This window comes from Bombus vosnesenskii, unplaced genomic scaffold (assembly GCF_011952255.1).
Source record: "Bombus vosnesenskii isolate JDL3184/JDL3185 unplaced genomic scaffold, Bvos_JDL3184-5_v1.1 scf7180000013265, whole genome shotgun sequence".
NCBI classification, from domain to species: Eukaryota; Metazoa; Arthropoda; class Insecta; order Hymenoptera; family Apidae; genus Bombus; species Bombus vosnesenskii.
The window spans coordinates 362,952-390,904 of NW_022882925.1; the positions used below are offsets into that span (position 1 = coordinate 362,952).

At 29.6% G+C, this 27,953-nt stretch overlaps 3 protein-coding genes across 4 annotated transcripts; 2 read left to right on the forward strand and 1 right to left on the reverse strand.

Moving 5' to 3' along the window:
* Positions 1 to 10,746: 10,746 nt before the first annotated feature.
* LOC117243135 lies at positions 10,747 to 11,745 on the reverse strand. Its single transcript, XM_033510371.1, has 4 exons — positions 11,487 to 11,745; positions 11,165 to 11,281; positions 10,994 to 11,086; positions 10,747 to 10,854 (listed from the first exon to the last, which is right to left on the reverse strand). The coding sequence occupies exons 1-4, from the start codon at positions 11,503 to 11,505 to the stop codon at positions 10,763 to 10,765; spliced, it is 321 nt and encodes a 106-aa protein (XP_033366262.1). The 5' UTR covers positions 11,506 to 11,745; the 3' UTR covers positions 10,747 to 10,762.
* A 520-nt stretch (positions 11,746 to 12,265) lies between these two features.
* Positions 12,266 to 14,175, forward strand: LOC117243165 (telomerase Cajal body protein 1). The gene is made up of 5 exons (XM_033510413.1): positions 12,266 to 12,413; positions 12,526 to 13,214; positions 13,291 to 13,523; positions 13,615 to 13,848; positions 13,925 to 14,175. Exons 1-5 carry the CDS (start codon positions 12,363 to 12,365, stop codon positions 14,140 to 14,142), a joined length of 1,425 nt encoding a protein of 474 aa, XP_033366304.1. The 5' UTR covers positions 12,266 to 12,362; the 3' UTR covers positions 14,143 to 14,175.
* Positions 14,176 to 14,975: 800 nt separating this feature from the next.
* Positions 14,976 to 27,343, forward strand: LOC117242181 (telomere-associated protein RIF1-like). Of its 2 annotated transcripts, none has more exons than XM_033508653.1 (16): positions 14,976 to 15,363; positions 15,448 to 15,750; positions 15,927 to 16,130; positions 16,248 to 16,542; positions 16,606 to 16,952; positions 17,031 to 17,625; positions 17,710 to 17,912; positions 18,013 to 18,156; positions 18,247 to 18,412; positions 18,492 to 18,699; positions 18,787 to 19,010; positions 19,139 to 19,531; positions 19,636 to 22,263; positions 22,480 to 24,041; positions 24,125 to 24,422; positions 24,529 to 27,343. In XM_033508653.1, exons 2-16 carry the CDS (start codon positions 15,653 to 15,655, stop codon positions 25,243 to 25,245), a joined length of 8,082 nt encoding a protein of 2,693 aa, XP_033364544.1. In that variant the 5' UTR covers positions 14,976 to 15,363; positions 15,448 to 15,652; the 3' UTR covers positions 25,246 to 27,343. The 2 variants fall into 2 exon arrangements, with proteins under 2 accessions (XP_033364544.1, XP_033364550.1); XM_033508659.1 differs by having other exon boundaries at positions 14,977 to 15,363; positions 19,139 to 19,426.
* Positions 27,344 to 27,953: the final 610 nt, after the last annotated feature.

Sequence of the window (27,953 nt, forward strand, 5' to 3'; positions counted from 1 at the left end):
TATTTAAAGAATGTAAAGGTAAATATTGTTAAAAACGATGTAAACCAAGTCCCATTCTGTGATCTCTCGGGTTTCGAATTACGTAACAAATAAAGTGTTATTAAGAATAATATTTGCTTTTAATTATTAAAAATATTTCTCCTGTAAATTATATTCCATATTATACACAAGATCGAATGCAACAGTTATATGGTGAGAGTATTTACGTTATGAAATTATGAATTTTAAACTACATTAAAATTTCTATCGTACATTTATAATAATAAATCAAAATAATTCCTCAATGAGAATTAATAGCTGCGTTTAAACAAGAATTTAGTCTTTTAGTCTTTCAAGTTCTTCAATTTAACGCATACTTCAAACCGAATATTAATATGACAGGGAAATGACTCGTGTTGCCTTCATAAATGTAAAATCTCATACAACGAGTTCAATACTGACAACCGTATGAATGAAACTTCATCGTCTGGCCGATAATACTGTTAATTAGTTTTCAATTGTGTGAATTCCGTTCTTATGTAACTACATAACTCATTAATTGACACGTTTATCAAAGGGTATATTAGAAAATGCATTCTGAAATCTGAATAAAATTATATTCATTAATTACAACTCTAATATTCGTTTAACTATAATTAATGAAATATCAACAACGACAAAATATATTGTACGTTATTTCAGAGTGAGTATATCCCTTAATTATATTTCAGAAATTTCTCTAATACAAAACGTCAATCACAATTTATTTCTTATATAAAATGACTTGTATGCATTATACGTTTAGGAAAAACCTAATTTATTAACTTTCTATCAAAAGTTTAATATAATACCATGCAATTCTATTGCTTTTTATATCGCGTTTAACAAACGTAATTTGTTTTAAATAATTTGTAAAACGTTTGCTAATAATATAATATTGGATTGGCAAAATTCCTGAACAATCATCCTGAACGAAATTATTGAACAATCAAATTTTAATAAAACGCAATATTGCAATATTCGCCTGATAAAATCTGTATGACCCTTATAGTATAAGGATGACCTCCTCTCACCTTTGTATGAAAAAAAAAAACTGTTCTATTTATCGAATAAGAGTATAAAATCGACAAAGAAAATGTTTCAGGCAAACGAAAAAGTTCTAACATTCGACTAAAAATAGAAATTTACAACACGAAAACAAAAATATTTCTATAAATATTCTACATTTACAATAATTTAATAAATTAATAAAAACAAATCTACTAATTATTTGTTTAATAATATATTTATAAAAGTTGGTCCACTATGACCGCTAAGAATCAGGGATGGTTTGTCTATGAAGAAATGGCACGTCTGGTTTACGGTAATTTCAAGCGAAAACCCTACACATTGACCTGCAAACTTTCCCTTTTTCCGTTTTTCCAGCAGCTGGCCTGCAGCAGTTAGGGGGTGCTATCCTTGAAATTACCATGGTGACGAAGGTTAGACTTGCTATTCTTTTCGAGGGTCAAAAAGAAAGAGAAAGTGAAGTATGTGTATCTGTCATTCCCTGGGACCCCCAGTAACGTATAGCAACAAGAAATTCCGAGGAATTGTAAACGAGGCTAGTAACAGGTAACTGTCACTATTCTAGGAGATATTTGAAAAATTTGTCGGATGTTTCAAATTTAAAATTGTCACTAGGTAACAAAGAAAAGAAGATAAGGAAAATATGAAAAGGAATTATCTAGCTGTTTCCTGTTTGGGTTACTGAATATATATATAGGATGCTTCCTTTGTAGGAAAGATGCTGAGAATTGTTTTCCAAGGATATTGTTTTTGGAATTTTACACGAAAGTGAAATTCAAAAGTTTTTACTTTTGATGAATTAATGTATGAAAATATATATAGAATGGAAATAAATATTAATGAAATATCGCACCGTAGATTTTGATATTCTAAACAATTCATCCGGAAACGATGCTTTTATTTCATGTCGATCAAAAATAGGATAAGCAAAATATGGAAAACTATTTTGAATTTAAATTGGTTTTAATGATAAATTGATTTTAAATTGTATTTTTATTATTTCTCAATATCGACTGTATGAATGTTTTAAAGAAAACTATGCTTAGAGTATAGCAAAAAATAGCTAGAAATTCATACAATGTTTTGCTACCTAACGAGCAATATTATGTACGTAAAGAAAAATTAGCTAGATATTTCGTGTAAATAGTTATTTAAATATATAATGTAATATATTAAAAGTTAAAATTGAAAAAATATAAGTGGACAAAGTATGAATATAAATCGAAATATTTTTATAAGATTTGTTTCTCAGATAAGAGGAAAATACACGCGTCTGCGTATCTATCGGACAATATATACGTGTATATATTTATTTTATTATATTAAAATATAAACTTTTCAGTTTATTATATCATTAAACCCAATAAAATTTTTTACAACACACAATCTATACTTACAGTTTAAAAAATTCAGAAAAGAGTTCTTTTAAACATTCAATGTTGATATTTCAAAATGTCTTCTATTCAAATTATATTAAACAAATTCATTTATATACACTTGTACGTATAAATAAAAAAAAATAAAGAACGATTAAATATTAACTTCACGATACCACCGTATTTTTATTGAAAAATATTTTTAAAGTGACAGAAAGTAAGCGATCATAGAGACACGTTTGACAAACCGATGAAAATGAACGAACTTCCCGAATTTCGTTTTCATCGTTGGGTAACGTCGTCGTAGATACTTACTTTCCCTCTCGTTCGAATTTCAATGTCGTTCGAGAAGAGCACTTTACGACACAAATACACGAATGTAAACGAACAACGTTCGACCTGAGTGACAATCAATTTTCAAGCTATCTAATTAACGCCCTACGTCGCTCTATTCGATCACAACATTAATAATACCTTTAAACTGACCGAGAGTCAAGAATCGATGGAATCGTTTTCACTTTCGTTTCATTGCGAGAGCGTACGCTCTCATTTATTTAAAGTTACATGAAACAGGAGAGTCGTTTGCCTCTCTTTGTCTAACGATTTTCATTCAAATTACAAAAAAAAAAAAAAAGAAAAAAGAAAAAAAACAACAAACGAACTATAAATCTAACATATAAAATACGTTAAAATGTTAAAAAAAAAAAAAAAGATAAATACCCTTGTTAAGAAGAAGTTGTTCCTAGAAGGCCAAGATGAATGGTTGAAGCAAGAAGTATCAACTGATCCTCCACCGCTGGAGGCTGGCGCGATAATAAGTTTAAATGGATGGAAAGACCGGAAGAAGTGTGAGCACGTGGTCGTCGAAGAATGCAACTGCAGGGGTATGTCGGACCTCTGATGTCTAGTGATCTCCCGAATTCGACAACTCGAGTACTGAGTTCTGGTTTGAAACTCGGATCCCTTTAGCACCCTCTGCCCCTCTCCTCTTCCTCTGCTCCCCCGCTCCAACCCTCCGCCGTCCGTTTAGCCAGGCAAGCGAGCTTTTCTCGACCAATCGAGAGAATGCATTTTTACCCCCACATTCGAATTGGCGATTCACACCCCCGCACTATCTTTCCACGTTGGAGCAACAAATACACAATACTCCCTTTTTCTCTCTCTCTCTCTCCTAACTGTTCTATCCCTACCATCCCTTACCATCTATTTTCATTCGATTTAACGTTTACGTTCCTCTACGAGGACCTAAGAATTTTCGTTAAATCGAACCATTTCAGATCCAGATATATATCGGACCATTCCACTTCGAGTTATAGGCAGCATATATACAGCTCCAACATCACATATAAATTATTATAAAAATCAATTATTAAGATTTATAAGTTATTTCGTTTGGAAGTGAATTGGAAGAGGTCGGCGCCTCGCAGTGTGAATGTGACGACACGGAAGTAGTAGCATGCAACAATATGTATCCATATGCAATGAAGCTTGTAGTCCAGTTAAACGTGTTATTCACCAGGTGCAGAATAAATGAATGACCAAGCAACGAGGATGAGCGGAAGCCAGTTCCTCATGACTCATATGACGTGCATGACTCTAACGCAAGAATGATGTAGAGCTCGTGGTCGTAAACACGAGAGATAAGAGCTTTTCACCGAGGGAAACACGGTCACATCACTCTATACATGATTGCTGTACGGTGTCATTGTGAACGATTGCACTCGTGTGCGTACGTACGTGCATTCGATAGATCGTTAGTATTTGATTTCTCTTACGAGGGATAGAAGCTTACCACTGTGGCGGCATTCCAGGGCGCAGACGATTTAATCGTAGTCACCTCCTCCAGAGCGTACGTGTACATGCAGCTACGTAATCCAGCACCTATATACTCGGCGGAAGAGTTTTCCATATCAAGGGACGATAGGACGCGTGCGCGGGGAAATCATGAATGGAGCCCACCGCTCAATGCGAGGGGAGTCCAGCTACACAATCACAATCATACATCCACTCTACTTTTATTTATATCCCTCCAACGGCGACCTTCAACCAAGGTAGGTTTGATCAGACAAGTCAGGTTCTCCATTCTGTGGAGAAACAGGTGTCATATCCGATTGTTCACGATTTTTATACAACGATTGTTCTCGTCAAAGGACGCAAACCGATGATAAATTATGATCCTGAAGTTGGTGCCTTTAGGTCCATGTGGACATTTTATTTGCACAAGGCAATCGATGATCTCTGTTGGAAATCATGCTTGCTAGAGCTATTTGTAATATGCATAATTTTTGGTCTCTCTTGGGGGTGGGTTAAATAGATAAACAATGTGTCAGACATTTACAATTACAGTTCTTTGATGTATTTCATTAAATTTCTTCTTCCTGATAGAAGTTTATTTTATGAAATTGATTTTTCAGTATCTTATACTCTTTATGAGAATATCGTACCAGTTATTGATAACCGTAGGATAATCTAAAATTAAAATTATGTTATACGAGAAGCCTGTTGAACATTCAAATCGAACGAGTAAATGAATATTGATTTCAATCATGGAAGTGTTATAAGTATTTATGTGAAAGATATAAAGAGATAAGGAAAGAGAATAGGGTGGGAGATATAAACCTGAATATTTCTCTTCAGTTTTCACGTCAATTGCTAATTTACCGAACCAGAATAATAGTCGAGCTTATAAACATATCAGGTGATTGATATGTTCTCTTTTGAGTCCACGCACCTATTAATATGCAAATAAAACTGGACGTAAGACATGAACGATATGAATGGAAAAATATTTCTATGGAGAGTTGTTGGCACGATCAATTCCCGAATTGCATGTGATTCGCTTTTTAAAAGGTCGCCATTAGTAGTAACATTGACGTATGAAGAATTAGCGCAACCTCAGGTTTATGAATGAGTACCTTGGGCGTGAGGATCACGTGGCGCGGCGCTGTGGCGCTTTAACGATCGAGAACATCCTGTCTCCTCCCTTCGTCGAGCTTTATCACACACTCCCCTCTTTTCTCCTTTGATATGACCAGTACAGGATGTATCATTTATAGGATCTGGGTCGTATCGGAGCGATCAGGATTCAGCAAGTACAGATATCCTGCAAACGAAATATCATTTGCTGGAAACATCGTTGTTCAACGGAGAATATCTTGAGACTTGACGCAAAGAATTTTCCGAATGAAATATTTGTTTATAAAGCATACTTAATTGTCGAAACATATAGGAAAGGTTGAATTAGTATCATCTTCTTTTCTGTAATATCTGAAGTTTAATTTTGGGTGATAGAGAAACTATGATTTTATAGGAATGTACGTGTTGACAGTATATGATTTATGATCTTATCGTAATTCACATTTAAGTATTAAGCATTTAATGCCATCTTTTTATATCATTAAATTGTTATACAATCTATCAAAGTAGTTATACAAAGTAATTTACGATTACTTTGAATTACATTTACTATGGACAATCGAAATATTTCTTATGTTTTAAAATGACAGATTGATCAAAACTTTTTAGTGAGTTGTAGGATACAGGATCCGTGGGCGTACCTAAGTGCTTACATAGTTGTGGGTGCACATGTGGGCGGATTTAGCAGGAAAGTATAAAGTCATTGTTTTTGGCAAGATCACGTCTAACGCAAACAGTTAATTCCTTCATACAATAAAAAGATACAAAGTATCTAGACAGACTAATATCTTTCAAAATATACTGTACGTTTCGCTCTACCACATTAGTTTATGTAATTAAATAAATTGTAACTGTCTCAAATTGAATAAGTCTGTATCGAAGTATATTAATTTAAAGGATATTATCATGTCACAGTACTGTTACGAATAAATTATCTTTCACTAACGCTGAATAAGCATATAATAACATAATAACATTATGCCTGTTTAATGTAGCCATTTCCATAAACTGATTCTCAACGCGAGAATTGATTGTTATTTTAATAAATAACAAAAAAAAATTTCTATAAACTGTTTATGTATTTTGATATGAACAAACAATGCCTGATGTCAGAAGCACGATTTTAATAATAACGTGTACGAATTATGAATGTGATTAGCAGAATATTTAATAATTTTGAAATCTGCAGGAAAGTACAAATGTTCAAAGTATATGAAATATTCTAATAATATTAAAAATATAAAAAAATACATTTTTTTCAATCAGATAGCTACATTTATAAACAGCTTATCGACCGATAAGATTGAAGCTTTGAAACGAAAGTTTTCATGTAAAATTCTACGTTATAGAGTAACCTTTTCTTTCTTTGCCCAAAACTTTGCACCAATGACTACCATGACGAAATTCGGTGGAACGAATTTTTCTCGAAGCGTCAAACTTTCCATCAACAGACACTGTACTAAACCACGATGTAGCCAACTTTCCAGAAGGAAAGTTGGGAGCTTTTTTTCGCACCGAGGTCCGATATATCTCAAAATTTATTATGAGGGAAATTTGGAAGTTTCGATCGGCCAAGGCTGCTGTAACGTTCGTTGTGTCGTGAATTTTCGAGGATAGGATAGTTGAAACTTTTCGTGAATGGACCAGTTCGATGAATTGAAACGGCGTGTAGCACTAGCTATACATAAGTACACGCGTATATAGTCTCTACCCACGCTTTATGCGCGGGCGTCGCGACGAAGGCGTCGTAGCAGTTTCGCTCTTGCGATGACCTTGGAAGCACCCACGCGCCAAAAGAGACCACCACGCGGGGGTGGTTCGTTCATCGACGTTCCAGCTACTCTTCTCGATTTTCCTCCCCATTCTCTCTCTCTCTCTCTCTCTCTCTCTCTCTCTCTCTATGTACTTACGTATTTCCTATACGCAATATAGAATGCGCGTGCGCCATTCTAGCGCGTAAACGGAATTCACCTTCATGTTAAAATTCACGGTTCCCATTTACGTAAGTAGCTTATTATGTCCTCTCTTATTGGCGAATTCGTTCGTTCGTCAGTTTAATTTGACGATAACGCTTTCCAGCGTCAAAGTATATATTGCCAATGTTTAACGTATCATGATAGAAGAAATGAAAATTAGTTATGTCTGTGACGCCTTTGTCTCATAATGTAAAGGAACTGCTTGGTACTTCGTGCAAAGAAATTATTTCCTCACCTATAAAATAAAGGAATTCGATTTTAAAATTGAACGTTAGAATTTTTGTACTTATAGATAAATAGTTATAGCATGTAAAATGTAGGAATACTTATTTGTATATACGTTCCTATATAAGTTATTTAGAAGATGAGAATCGTCCCTTATACAGGAACCAATTTACTCAGAAACTGATAATTCTGCTTGAAAAATATACGTTATAACGGAAAAATTTAAAAATTATCGCTGCCTATACACGATACAATTATATCTATTTTTTATATAATTTATATATATTAACTATACAGTTATAACGTCTTTTTTCTGGTCAATTTAAAGTACTTCTCAACGCGAGAATTGATTGTAATTTCAACAAATAAATAAAAAAATTTTAAGTACAATTGCTACTCTACCATAAAAGCTGTTTTAGAAAATACGAAATGCACATCGCTATGGTGAAACACAGTTTCGGAACTGTACTTTCTAACCTAATAAATCACCGATTACCTACTGTCAGCTTAACAATACGCACAAGCAGGGTACATGGTAAATGGTAAGTCGGTAAGTGGTAGGAACAGGTATAAAGAGTGTTCGCCAAACAGTACCCAGCTTATCTTTTAAGAAACTTTCCAATCAGTTCTGGCAATCTTCTAAAAAAAATTTTTTTCAATCGTCGTCAAAAAATAGATATTGTTCTTTCTTTTTTAAGAATTAAACGTCGTTACAAATTGAAAAATTTCGAATCACAACTTGTTTCAATTTTATGTCAAACTTTCTCCTGAAACATTGAGAGCCTTCTTGTTTCACGAAATAAGAACGAGATTGCGACATAAAATTTCGAAGATCGTAGAAACTTAATATTCTATGAAAAATTCTAAACAAAGTGGAGTAAATAATTTTTAAATAAAAATAAAATTATTTTTCTATATTCCTATACCTTTATGGTTCTTAACGTGTGAGCTAAGAAAAATGCCATTGTTCACAAAGTATTTACTGAGGCCTGCAAGTACATCCCATTTAAAAGACTTTTCCAGAATTTCCACGAAAACACTTACCGAGTGCAGATGTTTGTTACGGATTATTGTATCTTTTACTACGCATTTATGGCATGGGCTACAAAGCGAAGGACAAAGATCGGAGGCTTTAAAAATTCTTACTTTTGTGGATGTGTAAGAAGGCACAGGATTGCAATTTCCGTTGAACTTCGGGAGAAAGTTTTCATTATTATGAAGAATTTAAAAATGTCGAACTTCTAACAATTGTAACATAAAATATATGAAGACATACATTATAAATAATATTTATATTGAATATATAACTATACATATATATTGAATTTCAGTTATAAATAGAGATTTGAAGTAAAGTTATATTAAGAAGTAAAATTATTTTTATTTAATGAATTATATACTTTTCTTACTAGGTAATATTTTTGCTTGTTAATGTTATATTAGAAGAGTAAGATATATATTTATAACAATAACAATTAGAATAAATGAAACAAGTATTTTCGGAGACTTGTCTTTGTGATTTAGCAAACAATTATGGTCAAATATAGCCTGCATTTAAATTAACGGTACAAGTAACAATCTACTTGTCAGTTCAGCAATAATACCATGAAGTTGTTAAGATTTATGAGTCGCATAGTGAAATTTTGACCACTTCGACACATCTGCTACAACCCTGGAAACCTTTGTTCCAACAGTATTTCCTTAATCCCTTTCTGTAATTATACCTGCTTGGACTGTAAAAGGAATTTTCGCCAAGGACACAAAAGATGTACATAGGTCAAATGGTACAAAGTATGCATGAGTCTATTCTATAGAATTTCTTTAAGAAGACTAAAACGTAGTTGTTGGATTCTTAAGGTCTAAAATCCATTATCTTGACAGCGCAATAAATCACTATTACACGCAGTAAATCACGACTACATTACCTTTATTTTCTTATATTTATTAAAAATTTTAAAGTGTTTATTAAAAAAAATTAAAAATGAGTAAAAAATATACTCCTAAAAAATGCTCCTAATAATGTAATAATAATAAAAACAAAGATATTTTTAAGATACAATATAATGTATAAGAATACAATATATAAGAATGTAATACAATGTAAGAATATAAATACAATGTATAGGAATACAATAAAACTGACTAAAAAATCTGTAATAAACTCTTCTGAACATTACGCGAATTGAAAAATGTTATAGTTCAAAATAAAACAATATTATATATATATATATATATATATATATATATATATATATATATATGAACAAGAGGAAGAATAGTTAAATATTTGATTAAATTCAACTTTTTAAATTTAAATTTTTAAACATTCTCATAAAATTAGAAAAAGATATTCTGATACAATTATTCGATTAATTACCTATTTATTGTTTCTTCATCATCCTGTTATTTTATTTATCCACGGTTCAACAATAAAATATTTCTTAAATAATCCCTTCTTACTATTCTAAATAATTCCTCTCTTAGTAATGTGCTATTTATAGTTCATGGAGCGTAGCCATACAAATTTCTTTTTTTTTTTATTTATTTATTGAAATTACAATCAATTCTCGCGTTGAGAAGCCATACAAATAATTCTAAAAACCTATTTCGTTACCAATATCCACAATATCTCAATATGTACTTGTAAAACGTATTTGAATATCCTTGTATTATAAAATTGATAGAATATATAACCTATACTTATCAATATGTCTTTTATCACCTATTAGGATTCTAGATTTTCTAAATCTGCTTGAATTTTATTACTTTAGTTTACAAAGAAAACCTACACGATGTAACCAGGATTTTATAGATTTTTAATATATGTTAAGTACATATTCAGTGTGCACTATACGTAAGAATTAACGAAACTTGAGTTTTCTGCAATATACGGAATAAATTCCATATTTGACGTATCATATAATATAAATGGGAAGCACAATTTTCTATTAAAACTAACTATTACAATACACTAATAATGAAAAATGCAATGCATGTTTCATATCTGAAAAAATTACGAATTAATCAGCTTTTATCCTTCATACATTTTGTGATTGGTACTATAATGTTTTGAAAAAAAAAAGAAACATTCGTATTCAGAGCTAATAATGAGTAGTGTTCAAGTGTTCGAACATATATATATATATGTAGTTTTCATAAAATAAATATAAATAAAATCTAAATATTTATTTCAATAAATGACTTAACTTTTTAATTTAACATTTACAATGGCGTCGCAGGTGTTATGGTTATAAATGGCTTTAGTTTTCTTCTTGTTTTATTTACTAATGACGCTGACCGCTTTATATTTGATTCTAAAAAAGATTAAATGTTAATATACATATAATAGATTATTATTAGCTTTTATACTGAGAAATAACTTTGGCGTTAAGAAATTTCTCTTTCGTATTTATTTTGTTATATTTAAAATTCAAATACTTTAAGACTACTTACTAATTGCAGAATACGTATATAATTGCTTTAAAACGGCAACTGGTCTTATGGGTTTCGTATCGATTCTAGGTGAAACTTCCAGTGTTTCTTCCTCAATAAAGTAGAAAATAGTTATAATTACATTCTATATAGATATAATATTAGGAGAATAAATATAGCAATTACACAAACCTTGTAAATTTATGTTCGGTAACGATGTACTCCGTCTTTTTCCGAATTTGTTTATTGGGCTATGCTCTTCTTGAAATTCAATTGCATCATAGTACTCTGTACTAGAGTTTGATTCACCTGAGTAAGGTAAAAGAAAGCTTTTTTTATTAAAAAGTACTTCATTAATTAATTTTCAATTTTAAAACTGAAATTAAGTTGTATGTTTGTTATATACAATTATATTAAATAATATTTATACTGTATAGCATTTTGTTTAGAAGTAATGTGTTTAAAGTAATTTTTGTTACTCATTTTTCTTCTATTAAAACATTTTATCACTTACAATCCCAACTTTCCATCATTTCAACTTTTCTTTATGATTGCTGACTGCTTACTAAGGGATGGAATGTAAATCCTATACTATTTCGGGACAAAAAACGTTACATTTGATTTAGATGTTGTGTTTACCAACAAACTTTAAAATACGTGTAAATTTATAGCTAACGATACTCTTCACTAAAAAAGATTCTATTATGGATTAAACAGGATTTGCTTAAAATTTTAATTTTTAATATACATATGTAAAAGATAATGGAAAAGATACAAGATTCTTTTCGTAGTTAATTTTCATTGAAAAAGTTATAAAATATGAAAAGAATTGTATTTCCGTTTTGTCTTTGCCGCGTATCGTAACGTCACTGATAGCCATTGGTAGCATTGATGAAGGAGTGAGCCCCTCATTTTCTTTACCGATATATAGTATTTTGAAATATCACGTGGCTTTCTATCGCAATTGTATCTTTGGTAATTAATACTTGATACCACGGTCGTATTTTAATACCTAAAGTTTTATTCTGGTAATTTATAGAATTTACAGTTAAGTAAAAATAAAATATCCCTATTGTTTATTTTTCAGTTAAATCGCTTTTCATTTCATATATGGTGTTTAATTCTAGTTTTATGGACGATCAACACATGCAGATGACAGTAGAACATAATATACTGAAATAATTTATTATATATAGGAAATAATTTATTATGCCGTAACAGATACAATATATATAAAAACAATTCTTTTGATTTATGTATTATTTTATAAATTGTAAAAATATTTTACAATTTATAAATATTTTAATGTTTACAAGTTTGAATTATATAAAATATGTACTTTTTTAAATATAATAAGGTAAAAAGGTAATGTTTTCGTTCATTATTCACAATGGAATGTTGTGAAGATACAGAAACAACTACAAAACCTGTTGTAGATACGGTAAATCTTAAAACTTAAAATCAATATTTTCTTGATGTATTTATAAAAAATTTATAGAGTAATTATTAAATTTTTATTAATATAGTACTTTCTATTTTATTGTATATTTTAGCCAGAATCAGTGGCGATTGAAGAATCATCAATTTTCAAAGACACAAAAGTGTCACAAGATTTTCAAAAAGAAGAAATTTTAAGAGGGAGAAAAGGAAAAGGTGCTACAGAGAAAATACCAGTAGTCGCGGAAAAGATAAGAGAAAATATTACAGGGAAAATACCAGAAGTAACAGAAAAATTAGAGGAAGATATTACAAGGAAAATACCAGAAGTACAAAACAATGAAAGCTTGCTACTTACTAGTGAAATTGAAGCTATAAAAAATATAGAAGAAACATACTCAACCAATTGGTTTTATTACAATTGGAATAATTCTCCAAGATTATTATGCGAAGCAACTGCAGAATATCAGACAACTGAATCATATGAAAATTTTACAAAGGGTTGTCAGTGGTCTCCTGACAGAACATGTTTACTAGTACCTTCAGAAGATTTTAGGATTCGAATTTATGAACTCCCTACAGAATTATATTCTGAAAAAATTCCTTCAAATTTATCATCCACAAAATTTTCAGCAGCTTTAACAGTAAAAGAAGGAGGACTTATATATGATGCTTGTTGGTATCCTTTTATGAATTCATGGGAACCTGCAAGTTGTTGCTTTTTAAGTACAAGTAAAGAAAGTCCTATACATTTATGGGATGCTTTTAATGGTGAATTAAGAGCAACTTATCGAGCTTATAATCAGTTAGTAATATAAATAGTTTACCAATATATTTATATTTTCATTAAGTTTTTATTAAATATTCTATTCTGTTGTTAGAGTTGATGAAGTAGAAGCTGCAATTAGTATTCAATTTATTGACTCTGCTAAAGAAGTATGGGCTGGCTTCAAAAATGCTTTAAGAGTGTTTAATGTGGAACATCCAGGTCGCCAAATAAATACCATTCAATTTAAAAGAGATTTTCCAAATGTAATAGGTCTAGTTTCCTGTATTCGAGAAAATCCAATTATGCCAGGATTAGTTGCTTTTGGTACATATTCTAAGAACATTGGTAAGTAAATGATATCGATTATATTTCATTATGAAAATATCACTAATGCTAACAATATAATTCTGATAATTCACTTATATACTTTTGTTAGGTTTATATAGAGATGGGCCATTATGTACTTTTAAAACAGGAAGCGGAGTGACTCAAATTGAATTTAGCCCTTGTGGAACAAAATTATTTTCTGTAGTTAGGCGTAGTAATGAATTTTTATGTTGGGATTTGCGTAACCCAGGTAATGTTCTGTACTCCCTTGAAGGACGCCAGTCTGATACAAATCAGAGAATTCAGTTTGACATTACATCTAATGGAGACGAAATAGTTTCGGGTATGTTAATAAGTAATTATTAAAATATGTTATATTATTGCAAAGATAATTCCTCTTATTATTTTAAATATTTTAGGTGGTACAAATGGAGATATTAAAATTTGGAAATTACCACAAAGTTCAAATTGCGAAGATCTTAATACATCACATAAAATAAAATTATCATGTGACTGTATAAATGGTGTAAGCTTGCACAAAAGTTTACCCATCATTGCTACTAGTACAGGACAAAGGTTTTGTGATAGCCTACCACAAGGTAGGGACAATAGTGTACGACTATGGTTGTGTTCTTAACTTGATAGTATAATAAACTATTGTAAAAATAGATACAATTACTATTTTATATATATGTGGACCTTTCATGATTTGATATATGTATAACATAGATTTTTAAATAAAATATTTATATGATTGCATTTTATTATTTAACTATACAGAACTAAGTTTATCTACGTAATTTTTAAATAAATTGAGTATTTACTTGTACCAATAAATGACATAAAAGTGAAATTTTTAATGGATATAAAATTTATAATAAAATACATTTATAAATAAAAATATTTTTATTTTTTAACTTTTTATAATTGAATAACTTTAATTTAAAAGTAAATTAAATAAATGTTTGTAAATCAATTTCTTATTATTTCTAATAATTTCTAGAAAAAATTATGTTTGAAATATTTCAATTTATTTCAAATACTTTATTTACGAATACAAAAGTTCAAATCTAATTACTATAAATTTGGTATTTTCTTTTAATTTGTTTGATGTGTATATTTGGGAGGAAGTACAACAAACGCGTACATGGTAAGTACATGCATTGAAGTAGCATATAAAGGAAGTACAAAGCTTTTTAAAAATTATTTCAAGCAAATATAAAAGTTATAAATATAAATAACTGAATGGAACCTGCTAAAATTCATATTTAAATAAAGTCAAATAATATTTTGCTTATAAATAGAAATTGTTAATGTTTTTAAACAGCATTAAACAAATATTCAATTTTATCTTTGTTCTACCTACATAGTCGTGGATCTGTACATTACAATTTACAATGTACATTAGTGCGTCACAGTCGAGTGAGTCGAGTCAACTTCAGTTTTAGTTTAATATTTGAGCATCACGTGGTAGGGATACATATTTTGGCGGACAGACGATTTTTACTGATACGCATTTTTCGAATTGTATTACGCAGTTTACAAAGTGCCTCTATAATTTAGATACGTAACAAAATAAAGGATATTTTTGTTTTAATAATTAACATAATTCCTTGATTAGATGTAGCGAAAATCTATTGAAAACGGTATCTAAAGTTTACGTGCACTTTGCAAACTCGCCGGGAATGTGAAACGTTGAACTGTTGTATACCCAATTGTATCTCTTTCCAAAAACAAAACTTGTTTTCGTTGGTTGCATTGTGATTTCCTGACACAAAGAAAAAAGCGAGGAGAGGGAAAAAAAGGTAGGAGAAAGGAAAACGTAAACAGAGAAATGAAGAAAGAGCTAAAGTAGAAGGTGTGTGGCAATATGCGCTATGTATTAATGCGTACTAATACTTAATAATTGCTTACTACAACCTGTTTTCTCGGCTGTTTGTAGGAGATAGTCTTTGAAGATATCGAATGTCTATAAAAAAAGATTTTCGAAGGGAATCAGTAAACGATTTCATTTTAATTTCATGTGATATATTAGTAAGAGCGCAGAAGATCTTATTTTAATTTTCGTGGAAAATTCTTCGTAAACACATTTTTGATGAGATGAACGAAATTCCATTGTAATTCTTTGAAAGACGAAGATTTGTAGAATGGCTTCTAACATGCAATCTTTCCCGCGAATGCTGAAAATGCTGCGGGAAAATAGCAATATCAAGGAAAAACGTGAAGCTTTAACCTATATCCGCAGGTACAAATTTCGATATTTTTATCTGTAAATTCATATATATATATATATATTACCTTATTTTATTTATACCATATCATATTTTAATTATAATAATATTATTAGCTTTTTTATATAAAATATATTGTATTGTAATATGTAGATTTTGTTAAATTTGCTAATAATTATGTTACTTTCAGTAACAGTAAAAAATTAGAATCTACAAAATCTATTAAAGAAGAGCAATATAAGGAATTATGTAAACTGGTTATAGATGCATTTGCAAATGGAAATAATGACATACAGAACGAAGCATATGAAACATTAAATGTAGTTATTCAGGACTTCAAAGATCATACTTTAAATTTATTTGAAGCTATGTGGCAGATAAGTCCAAAAAATAGGTTTGTTTATATAAAATTTTAAATTTTAATAGTTTTTGTTAGTGGTAAACTATAATTTTATTGGTTTATGTAAACATTAATAATTTCAGTAACTTCTTTCAATCATTGCAATTTCAGATTAAAAATTCTTAAGTTATTAGAGGTAGTTGAAGACAATGCTATATCAACATTTGCTTATGACGCATATGCTGTAAACTTCTTTAATAATTGTATGTGTACAATACAAACAAATACAATGCCATGGACGGCATCAAATGCATGCGTAGATAATCTACAAGCATTGATAGATGCAGAAACTAAGCCACTATCAGATGACCAAAGGGTAGAAGAAGAAACAATTAACTATTGTATAACTTTATTAAGAAGATTGTATAAAGTGGCTGCAACAACATCAGATATTAAAGTTCAAAGAGTATGTAAGCAATATTTGTAATATTACAAAAATATAAAAATACTAAATTGAATGTCTTTACAGTTTCATGCCCTGTTAATGGATAAAGTAATACTGTTAGCTTATATGGGTCATAAAAGACAAAGAGGTCCTGCTTTAAAACTTTTACAACAAGCTTTAGCTACAAATATAGTATCACATGTTCGTACTAAACTAGCACCTGCATGGACTCGTTATATAGCAACATTACAGTCTACATACTGCAAACGTATGTTACTTTTAGTATCTACATGTGAATTAGATTGGGCTACACAATGGAATGTTAGTATTCAGTTTCTTGGTGTGGACCTCCATCGTGGTGCTGGTTTAATAAATAATTTATTAAGTGTTGAAGAAAAAGCATTTAAATCTACAGATACAATTATACGCAGGTATATATAACGCTTATATCAATAATTATATTTTTCATTAAAAATTAGAAATAATGATGATAATATCTTATGGTACAGGCAAGCATTTCTTTCATGGAAATTACTGGTGGACAATTTTGCTTTAGACCCACAAGAACTTGCTACTGCTAGACGAGTAAAATTGTTATGTATTCCATTGAATGCCAAAAATAGTAAAACTGAATTAATAGCATTAACAAAGTTAGAAGTTTGGTGGCATGTAATTATTAAGCTTTATAAAGACATTCAGAAATTTGTTAATCCTGTAATCACACAGTTTTTAAATTTTTGTTTTGGACCTCTTGGAGATACACCATTATTATCTTCAAAGTTTGATGTGGTAGCCTCACCAGGAAAAAGATTTTTTAAAACAAAAGTTGTTGCTGTGGATGCTTTATGTCAACTTCTTGTCACAAAACAAGATAGTTATACTGCTCCAATTTTGGAAGAAAGACTTCCGCATCCTATATCTGATGTTGTTTTTCGAGAATGTTATAAAAGTATAATTCACAGTGTAGGAGAAGCTTTGCTTGTACTGAGCCAACTTACAAATGCAGAAATGAAAAACAGATATCAATTTGGTAAAATACTATGGACAAGCTTGGTCAGTTATGTAAAAATTAAAATTAGATCAGAATCAAAAGTTGCAGAAAAGGTTGGTTTAAATATTATTAATGAAAAATACATGATTGTTTTAAAATACATTTATATAAAATAATTGCTAAATGATATTTTACAGGAGATTATGTATAAAGATATGACACGGGTTATTACAGAATTAACAAACTATGCTGGGGATAAACCAATGATTAAAGATTTGATTCTTGACACAATCTTATTTGAAATTGCTGATTTGAGTACAGATTTTGATTTTCAAGATGATACATTGTCAAAATTGGTATTCAAATTTCTACAAACTTCAATTCTAAATAAAGCTGAAAAGTGAGTATTGATACAAATATATATTAGTACTAATACTAGTGCAACATATGTTATTGTTATAAAAAGATGCACTGAAATATATTATAACTGTCTCTTTAAGGAATCATTATAAAGCATTAAAATGTCTTTTTTGGCAATGTATTAAGTCTCAAAAGAAAAACATATATTATTTACATGCATTTAATTGTCTGAAAGAAATGCATGAAAAAATATATTTACTATTAAATGCAGAAGATAAAAATGAGTAAGTTATAGGCAATTTAAAATAGTAATTAATATTAATTATAAAGTTAATTTTATCTTACTTTTTTATTATTTTTACAATATTTTCCAGATCTGTTATTCTTGAATTATGGTTTATTTTGGCATGTGCATTAGGAGAATACATGAGTGATATACAAGAAATTAATGAAGGAAGTACTACAGAACATAACTTTAAAACTGTTGAATCTATTGTAGCATTTCCATTTATGTATATAAATTTGGAGGACCACAAACAGGTTAATTTTATTAAATAATTCATAACTTCTAAATTATATACATAAACTTTTATCTTAGTTTGTATGCTATTTATGGTAGGTTCAAGAAGTAGCAAAGGCTTGGAAATGTTTATATAAGCATTTCGAAATGCGAACAGATCTTATAACAACAGTAAAATCAAACGAAATTTTGTTAAATATTGCAAGTATTATGCAACATTGTTTAACAGAAAATAGAGGGTCTTCTAATCTTATTTTAAACTGTTTAGACATTTTGCTGAAAACTATCAACTATAAGCTTTTATTGGGTATGTTACTGATTTAACGGAAGTTTGGAAAGAAACAACCTTAATGAATGTATAAGATAAATATTTAATTTTCAATCTAACTTTCAGCGAATACAGAAGTTCCATCTATTATACATCTTATCGTGGATCTTGTCATGTACTTTTTATCCCATAAAAGAACTAAAGAATGTGAACGTGCTCTTAAAGCACTGTCAGCAGTAATTATTACTATCTATGGATATAATGCAGAAAAAGCAATATTATATTTGCTCGTTTGTAAACCTGCTATTGAGCTCATGCTTCAATCTGAATTAGAAATGCTACATAAAGAGGTATACATACTTTTTAATATTCTTTTATATTTAGTTGATATAATATTCATTTAATTGATGAATATTCTACAATATTTAATTGAATATATAATAAAAATAGAATTAACCTTAAAATATTTCATTTGTAGATAGCAAGTACATGGGAAAGTGTAATTATAATTTTTAAAGGACTTGGTAAACTAATAAATTATAGTCTTCTTTCATCTTACAAAAAAATAATTATTAAAGCATTAAATCATTCAAGTCTTGATATACAAGTTCAAACAATGTCTCTCTTCCAATTGAAAAATGCGTTATGTGATAGTCCTAAATTAATATTGGAAGAAATTGAAAAAGAAGTAGGGACAAATAAGATATTAAGCAAGGCTGAAATTACAGAAATGAAAAATGATCAAATTGAAAAGTCACTAAACCAAGTAAGTAGTGGTTTCTTAAAAGGAACTAATAGCCAAAAATTAGTTAAGGAATCAGAACCAGTCAAAAATACAGAAAAGAAAGTATCAATTGACACAGAGTCACAGGTATATACATATATATATATATATATATATATACAGGAATTTATGTAATAATTGTAAATATGTTTCTTCTGTAACTGTTATACTTTGCATTTTTTCAATTACAGGATTATGTTTTCATTAAAACAAACTTAAAGTTTGATGTCAATCGCTTGACAGAACACCAGAAAGAGTCTTTGAAACGAAGGAAAGAAGATATTGCAGCATTGTATAATGATTTGTCACAATCTTCATCACAAGATACTCAAAATTTACAAGAATGGTTTGATAAAAAAAGTAAAAGTTTAGGAGAAGCAGAGAAAGATCATAACAAAAAAGATAATATTTCAATAAGAAATATGTTAGATGATGATGCAAATAAAGAAAACAAAATTGAAATGAAGGAATTAGAAGCAGTTAGTAAATCAATTGCTGAAAATGATACAAAATCAACAGACAACGTTGAACAAAACATACCATTAGAATCCATACAAAAAGCAAAAGATAATGCTTACAGTAATGAAAATTTGCTTATAGAAGAAGATCAAATGATAACGGTGAAAAATGCTTATGACAATGCAGATCCAGAAACTTCAGCAGATTTAGATGCTAATACACAAGAGAAATCTTTAGAAAATAAAGATGACAAAAGTCTATCTCCATCTATGTTAGATAGTAGTAAACGACGCAATCGTTATAATGTTGCTGTAAAGCCTGTTACTCCGTCAAAACTTGAAGAAATTATTTACAATCAACCGGGACAGTCAAACACAAATAAAATTTTGCGAAGCAGCTTAAAGACGAAATTAATCCACGACAAGTCTGAAATAATTAATAAACAAAAAGCATCGGAAAATGTAGAAAATAAATTAACCAAAGAAGAAAAAAGAGGTATTAAACGAAAATCAATTTCAGATAGTGAAAGCGAAACAACTAATGTGCGTCAACGAAGGAAAGTTCTTTTAACGGAGACAGCTAGTGATAGCGATAGGTGTGAATCTGTAGAAAATGATAATGCAGTAACGAGTGTAATAGCAATTGATGAAGCGAATTTAAGCCAACGTACTAGGAATGAAATATCTCGTTTACGTATAAATATGGTATTTGACAGTCCCTTATCACGTAGTCGGCGATCCAAATGTTGTGATGATAAAAAGCAACCAGAAGAAAACAAAGGTGCTAATATTGCAAAGAGAGAAGCAAGACATAGAGGCAGACCTAAGAGATCGGATAAAGTTGAAGTTAAAAAAGGTGAAGATACAAGAAAGATCTTACAAAATAAAAAGAGTGGATTAGAAGAACAAAGAAAAGTCAAAGAAAATACAAAAGAAGAAACTGCAGAGACAGAAGTTAATTCAAAAAGTATACCAAATAATAAGTGCGATTTACTTAATACCGAAAGAGCTATTGAAATTAATGATACTGTTCAAAATATTAAATTTACTGAAGGTAGAAGTCACACTCAAGATGATATGGAAGATGTAGTAGAAGATTCACAAGCATTATCTAAATTAGATAAAAGTAAATTATCAAAAGTAAGAATTGAACTTAACAAAATTGAAGATAAAAAAGCTATTTCACAGAATAAAAAGAATTCATTAGAAGGAGAAAAAGAAGTAGGGGAAAAGAAACAAAAAGAAAATGTACAGACAGAAATTACTTCAAAAAGTATATCAGATGATAAATGTGATTTACTTTATACAAAAAAATCTACTGAAAATAATGTTGAAGTAGTTAATAATAATAAATCATATAGCGAAACACAAATTTTAAATCAAGATCTTAAGTCCATAGAAGGAAAAAATCAAACTCAAGATGATGCAGAAGATATAGTAGAAAGTTCCCAAGAAATATTAGAATTGTTAAAAAAATGTACTGAAAAACAATGTTTTATTAAAATTAATAAAGTGGACGATATTTCTCCTTTGATGAAATGCTGTGATGCTACAGCTGAGAATGAGGAGGTAGCTAAAATTGTTTCAAATGATTGTGATAACGACAATATCAAAGTTCCTAAAGATAATGTTAAGGAATTTGAAGAAACCAATGAAATCAGTATCAATGAACCAAAGATTTCAACTCCTATTATTGAAAATAATTTATGTGATAATGAAAAGGATAGTGTATCTGAAGTGCAAAAAGTAAATGATGGATCAGTGTTTAAATCCTTGCTTGAGTTATCATCGCCTAAAAGTAATACCAAACGCCAGACAAAATTAAAAACCTTCTCAGCACAAGGACGTGCAGCTCATATGTTAGGGTTAGTAACAAAACAAGCAAGAATGGAAGCTGAAGACTATGTAATAAATTTAGATGAAGAACATACAGTTAAAAGAGTAAAATCCAAAGATACGGACAATGATATGTTGCTTGGAAAAAAAGAACAAGCACCTATGTTGAAAGAAGTTGATAAAATAACAGCAACATGTAGCAGCAGACAAGAGAAAATTTTTAATAATATGAGGTCAACAGATTATTGTTCTTCCCCTCCAATAAAATTATTTTCTAATTTGAAAAATGATGGAGAAAAAGTTTTCACAAAAGCTGACAAATCAGTAGATTGCATATCTGCACAAACTGATGCTCAAAGTGATAAAATAGGTGAAGAAACCATGCTTCAAGTAGATGAACTGCCAATTCTAGAATGGTCAAGTGCAAATCCACCTTCATTGACTGCATCTCCAAGTGCAAGTATATTGAAACGTCAACGTCAATATATTCCAGAACCTGATCCTGAAGCTGTAACTCCTAGTAAGGTAATCTTTTTCAAATGTATAACAACAGGCTATTTAATAAAATATAAAAATATGATTTTATTTATAATTTTATTTATAATTTACATATTTTTATAATTATATTGATATAATACAAAAAATAAATATTTTTATAAAATAAATATAATAGATATTTTTTAACGTAATATTAGAATCCATTAAGACATGTTAATTGTGATATATTATATTTTATTATAGCGAAAAAGAGTAAGCTTTGCGGATCCTCCAGTTTCAAAGGAAATGGGATATGAAATTACATCTACTGACTCAATCTATAAAGCTATTAAATTTACTTCACGTGGACTAGTACGTAAGGATTCGCCATTAAGGTTAAAACAAATTAAGCAGAAATTGGTATCAACAGACTCAGATAAGTTGGAAAAAGATGAAGAAACTGATGTGACAAATGCATCCGAAGTTGACATACAATGTGAAAGAGAAAACGAATTATTGACAAAAATAGCTGAAGAATTAGAATATTCAGAGAATGTTACTATAGATAATGATGTGCAAATGTGTAATTCTGTAGAAGATGAGTCAACAAATGCAGTTCCAATGCCAAATAATATTAAAATTAATAATTTAAATATTGAACTTGAAATTACCCAAGATTCAACGTCTTCCAAACATGTAAAACGGACATTTACAAGCAAAATAGATCAAAGTCAAAAAGATGAAATTTTGGAAGTATCAAAAGATTGTAATGTTAGTTTAGAAAATAATGAATTTGATCATTCAATGACACAGGAAGACATGTTTACCGGAATAGATACTAAACATAATGATTTTGTTGAAGAAAGGACTTCTGATGTTGATACAAGCGCTATAGAAAATACATCTATTATGAATAATTCATTAGATCTGCTGAAATTCAATGTTCAGGACAATTCTATAATAAAACATTCTTCAGAAAAACATGCGAATTCTGAATATTTAGACGATACAATAGATGCAGCAAACCTTACTGTATTGAATTCTTCAGCAAACTCAGACGAAATTTTCTGCGGAAAATTAATAAGGACTAGTACACAAGCAACTGAGAATATGCAAGAGAATATCCAAGAACAAGATACTCTACCCGTTACAGATTCAGTATTTGGAAGCTTACCTTCAAGTCAAGACAGTGAGAATACAAGCGAATTTAATGTAGAAACTCCACATCCAGAATTATTAGATTCTATTCAACCTATATATCGCACATTAATACTGTGTAAAGAACCTATAACATCTATCATTGATCATTTGACTAATCCTCTTTGGGTGCAACATTTACTTACGTGTTTTAAACATAGAAATATTCAAACCATTGGGGATCTCGCCCAATTATCTGAACGTGAAATAAACAGAATTCCAGTAAAGAGTAATTCAAAAGTTGAATTTGTAAAAAATGTTTTAAAATGCTTTGAGAAAAAACATGCTGAAAAAGTATCAAATAACAACGAAGTATCATGTTCTGTAAATATTAATGTACCTGCATCTACACGGAAAGTAACAACCGAAGATCAAGCAATAAAAAGCAGCACTGGTGAAATACGTAATGAATTAATAAATCATATACCATTAAGCCAGTCAAGCTCTAGTACAGTTTTTAACAATGTTATAATCGATAAGAATGCATGTAAGATGTTTAAGGAAACAACAGAATCAGCTTCAAATGAATTGTCAAATATGCTTACAGTTGATGCTTCTAAAACTAATTCTCAAGCAACGTATGAAGTTGCACAAACGACTGGATCAGAATCATCAAATGTGACAACTACGTATGTTAATAATAGTATTAAATTATGTATTTATTCTTTTTTCCTTTATGATGATTGTATAACAAAATTCTGTTTTTATTTAGACAAATTACGAGTATACCAGCATCATCTAAGGTTACCATTTCTACATCAGAAAATGATACTGAAAATTCTAGCTCTTGCGCTAGAAATGCAGTGACAACAACACAAGCAACAAAAACTGTTGGAACCTGTACTAGTATTGACTCTATTTATCTATCCAAAGCAGGAGCGAATAAAGCGACAAAATCGGTTGCAGCACAAATGGCTTTGGAAGACCTTTTGGATGAGATAGATGTTAACTTAGTGCTAGAAAGTGCAGTAAGGAGATGCACTCCAGAAAAACTTCTTCTACAATATAAAGTAAATATTTTGTTTGTATTTCCGTATGACGTTTCATCACAGCTCTAATGCTAATTAAAAATTAAAAGATATTTAGCTGAAAATATACAATTATTTGTTTTTTCAGAATAAAATGAGACATGTATCACAGGTGGAATTGGAAAGTGAAACCATCAGAATGCTTGGCACTGAAAATAGAAAAAATTCTAATGAAGTAATATTGAAGATGGCATGCCGTGCTTGTGGAGTGAATAAAGTTTTGCTTCGGCTTCCTGATATTTTCAGTGCTGACAAACAATTTTTTGTAAAAGTATTGAATACATATAGAAAAAAGATAAAGACCAGTGATTGTTTGGATATTCTCGATTTTAACGAAGTTAAGGATGCTGTTTATGAAAAATGTGTATCTTCAGAACTTGCTGAAATGTTGTCCAAAAAATTGAAAGAAGAAGAACAACAGGGGATAAGGAAGCCTATGACAGAATTATCTAGTTTAAACGCTATGTTAAAAAGAATGCCAATGGATGTAATCATTAGCCATACAGTCGCAAATGATGAATTAATACCACCGCGTGTCGTTTTAGATATAGCATTGCAAAATAATAGTCCAGCTGACATAGCGCAAGCTTTGGAATCTCAATCTTCTCCTGTTATGGAGAATATTTTCAGTGAACTTTGGTCTTCCCAGTTTGCAGTCGAATGTATCGAACAATTCTGTGAATCGAAAGAGGATTTATTAAAGATTTTTGAAGCAGTCAGTTCGAAGTTCAGTCGGGAAGATCTTCTCCAAGTATTCTATGAATCTATGAAGGCTAAGCTAATGGTAAAACAAGAGAATGACTAAAACAAGTGTTTTTATTTACTGATCGATTCATGATCTTTGTGTATGATATTTATTATTAATATTATTTGTAATTCTCAATGATATGATCCTTGACAACACTGACATGTATTATAGTATCGTTTTCTTCGCAAATTAAATTTTACGGAGAAATCTATCGATAGTATTATGTTATGGCATGACATATATTAACAGCTTTGTACTAAGATATAGAAGGTATTTATTAAGAGAATAATTGTCTCAATGATTTAATATTTTAAAATTCTGGTTGTAATTATATCGAATACCATCAATATCTGACTTAACTAAATATGCTTACTATAGTTGTTATGTTCTCATGTATTGTTTATTATGTAAAAAAAACAACATTTTTCATTATTTAATTTTCGATTATTTTTACATTTATTTCGTCTATTTCGTAAAGTCAATAATGTAATATGCAATAGCTCCAATTATAATTGGACATATTATTTTTATCGATAATTTGTAATTCCAATTTTGAGAATGTAAAAATAGCTACTTTGTATTATGTGATTGCTAGATTACTCATACAGAGAAGTACTTGAGACGTGACTATAAATTGAACCTTTTTGTAAATGTTATGTCATATAAAAGAAAAATACCCTCTGAGCAAGTAAGGATACTCGATAAGACTTAATGCAATAAAATACTGACTGACAGATTAATAGAATATGTTTCATTTCAAATGATGATCGTGCCACTACTTTGATTTTGGTGCGTTCAAAGAAAAGTATTCTATTTCAGTCAAAGTTAGAAATGAAAATTCAACTTATACAAATCTACTATACAAGCTACACATACAACGTCTATTAATTTTAAAGTATACAATATTGTAAATATTACGGATGTAGATTAACTGTAATAATAATTGTTGAAAAAATACCAATATAATCAGTTGGCTATGTATTGGTTACTATGTTGTTAATCTGTTTAGAAGTCAAGGATCAAATATGAATATTTAACACCTAGTTCTTACTAAATTGAGATGGAAAATTCAAGTCATAGTTTTCACAAGATTCCTTGTCTTAATTTAGGAAGAAAGGAAGAAAAAATTTGGAACAAAGTTAGAAAAAAGCTTTTGTTTCCATGTAAAAACTGTGTTCAAACTTTAAAGTATTTTGCACAGACTGGTACTTCAGAGATTATACATTTAAGTACTCTTTTTTGCGTAGAAAGAAAAAAATCTATTTTATAGGTAGTCTTTTGTGACTGTTTGCATTGAAAATAGAGGAGAAAGAAAGGATAAAAGCATAAAACAATGCATATGTATTTTTAAACGTGAATTGACCAAAAGACAGATTCAAATAAGTTCGTATTTTTTACTGAAAGCTTGTTCATAATTAACAGTAACTTGAGAAGTTTAATTGCTGATATTAAAAATATCTTATATCAATAGATTTCATGAAATCTCTCATTAATATTAATCGTATCTCCACTGATTGTAATAAAAGCCAGCTATTTTTATCAAATGCTTTATTATTCTTTAGGATGTATATGAATATGTATAACATCTCAACATTACATGATCTGTGAATGAGAAAGTTGTTATTATTTGACTGTTACTATTCTTATGTTATTATCAATTGCAGTTATTTTCTTTCGTGCAAATAAGTAAATTTAATCGTTAAAATTTTTCTTGTCATGAGATTCATCTGCAATGGATATTGAGCGAGTACTAACAATTGATTTGATTTGACATTTTCATGTTGAGATGTTACATAGTTTAGAAGTAATGTTGTACATACGAGATAGGTACCTTGACAGACAAGATGCACTTGTATCGGTCATATCACTATAATAATGATAAAAAAAAGTATACATATAGTAAAAAATATAAAAAAAAAAAAGAACGTTAAATATACTATAATGGATGGTTACGAACATTTACTACCGATTATAAGAAATGATAAGCTTTAAATATTAAAAGTAAGCATTTTACAACGTTCTTTAGATATAATAACGACATATTTATCGTTATAAGCGCATGCTAATATCGATGTGAGATGTACGAGTGCCTCGAACAAGCAGATAATTATACATTTTCAAAGATTGACATTTTGCAAACGTTCAGGTCTTACTTTGCGAAAAACGAGATCTAACGGCAACAATAATAATTTTTCATTAGTGAAAATCTATAGGTAGGGATAAATTAATATGTGTTTATGATTAGTCATTTTCTCCGTATGTCTCACAAGTTAGTGTTTTAAGTAAAATATCTTAAAAAAAGTAGCTTGCTCCTTTCTGCGTTACAGTTTGGTATGATTTATCAGCACGAAGGAAAACAAAATTTCTTCAGTTTTATTAATTAGAATTTATGTTTTAGAATTTAATTTTCGGAAACTTATTTCTCTAATGGACGTTCTAGCCATTAATTTTTAAAATGAAGATTCTAAAAGAGAAAGAAAATAGAAAAAAAAAAAGAAGGAAAGAAAGATTAATCAAAGGTTGCACCAATTTTTTCTTTTTTAGGATTAATAACCGCAAAAGCAATTTTGTTGCACGTATCTTTCCAAAGAAGTCTAGTTTATGTAGTAATTTGTGGCTTTTAAATCCTCAAGATTTCTTAATTGGAAAAATCCGTATGTGATCAAAGTAACTATTTATTTATTCGTGTGAATATGAAATTTAAATTATTGGCAGATAACGTACTTCTCTTTATCTAATCTGATCGAAAGGAGCTATATACTTCT

Excerpts from the sequence above, each read along its gene's own strand:
- LOC117243135 (XM_033510371.1), bottom strand. Across the intron at positions 11,087-11,164 it reads ACCGAACATAAATTTACAAG|AGGAAGAAACACTGGAAGTT; the intron begins GTTTGTGTAATT and ends TCTACTTTATTG. Across the intron at positions 10,855-10,993 it reads ATATACGTATTCTGCAATTA|AATCAAATATAAAGCGGTCA; the intron begins GTAAGTAGTCTT and ends AATCTTTTTTAG.
- LOC117242181 (XM_033508653.1), top strand. The coding sequence starts at position 15,653 with ATGGCTTCTAACATGCAATCTTTCCCGCGAATGCTGAAAATGCTGCGG. Across the intron at positions 16,543-16,605 it reads CAGATATTAAAGTTCAAAGA|TTTCATGCCCTGTTAATGGA; the intron begins GTATGTAAGCAA and ends ATGTCTTTACAG. Across the intron at positions 17,626-17,709 it reads AATCAAAAGTTGCAGAAAAG|GAGATTATGTATAAAGATAT; the intron begins GTTGGTTTAAAT and ends GATATTTTACAG.
- LOC117243165 (XM_033510413.1), top strand. The coding sequence starts at position 12,363 with ATGGAATGTTGTGAAGATACAGAAACAACTACAAAACCTGTTGTAGAT. Across the intron at positions 12,414-12,525 it reads CAAAACCTGTTGTAGATACG|CCAGAATCAGTGGCGATTGA; the intron begins GTAAATCTTAAA and ends TGTATATTTTAG. Across the intron at positions 13,524-13,614 it reads TACATATTCTAAGAACATTG|GTTTATATAGAGATGGGCCA; the intron begins GTAAGTAAATGA and ends TACTTTTGTTAG.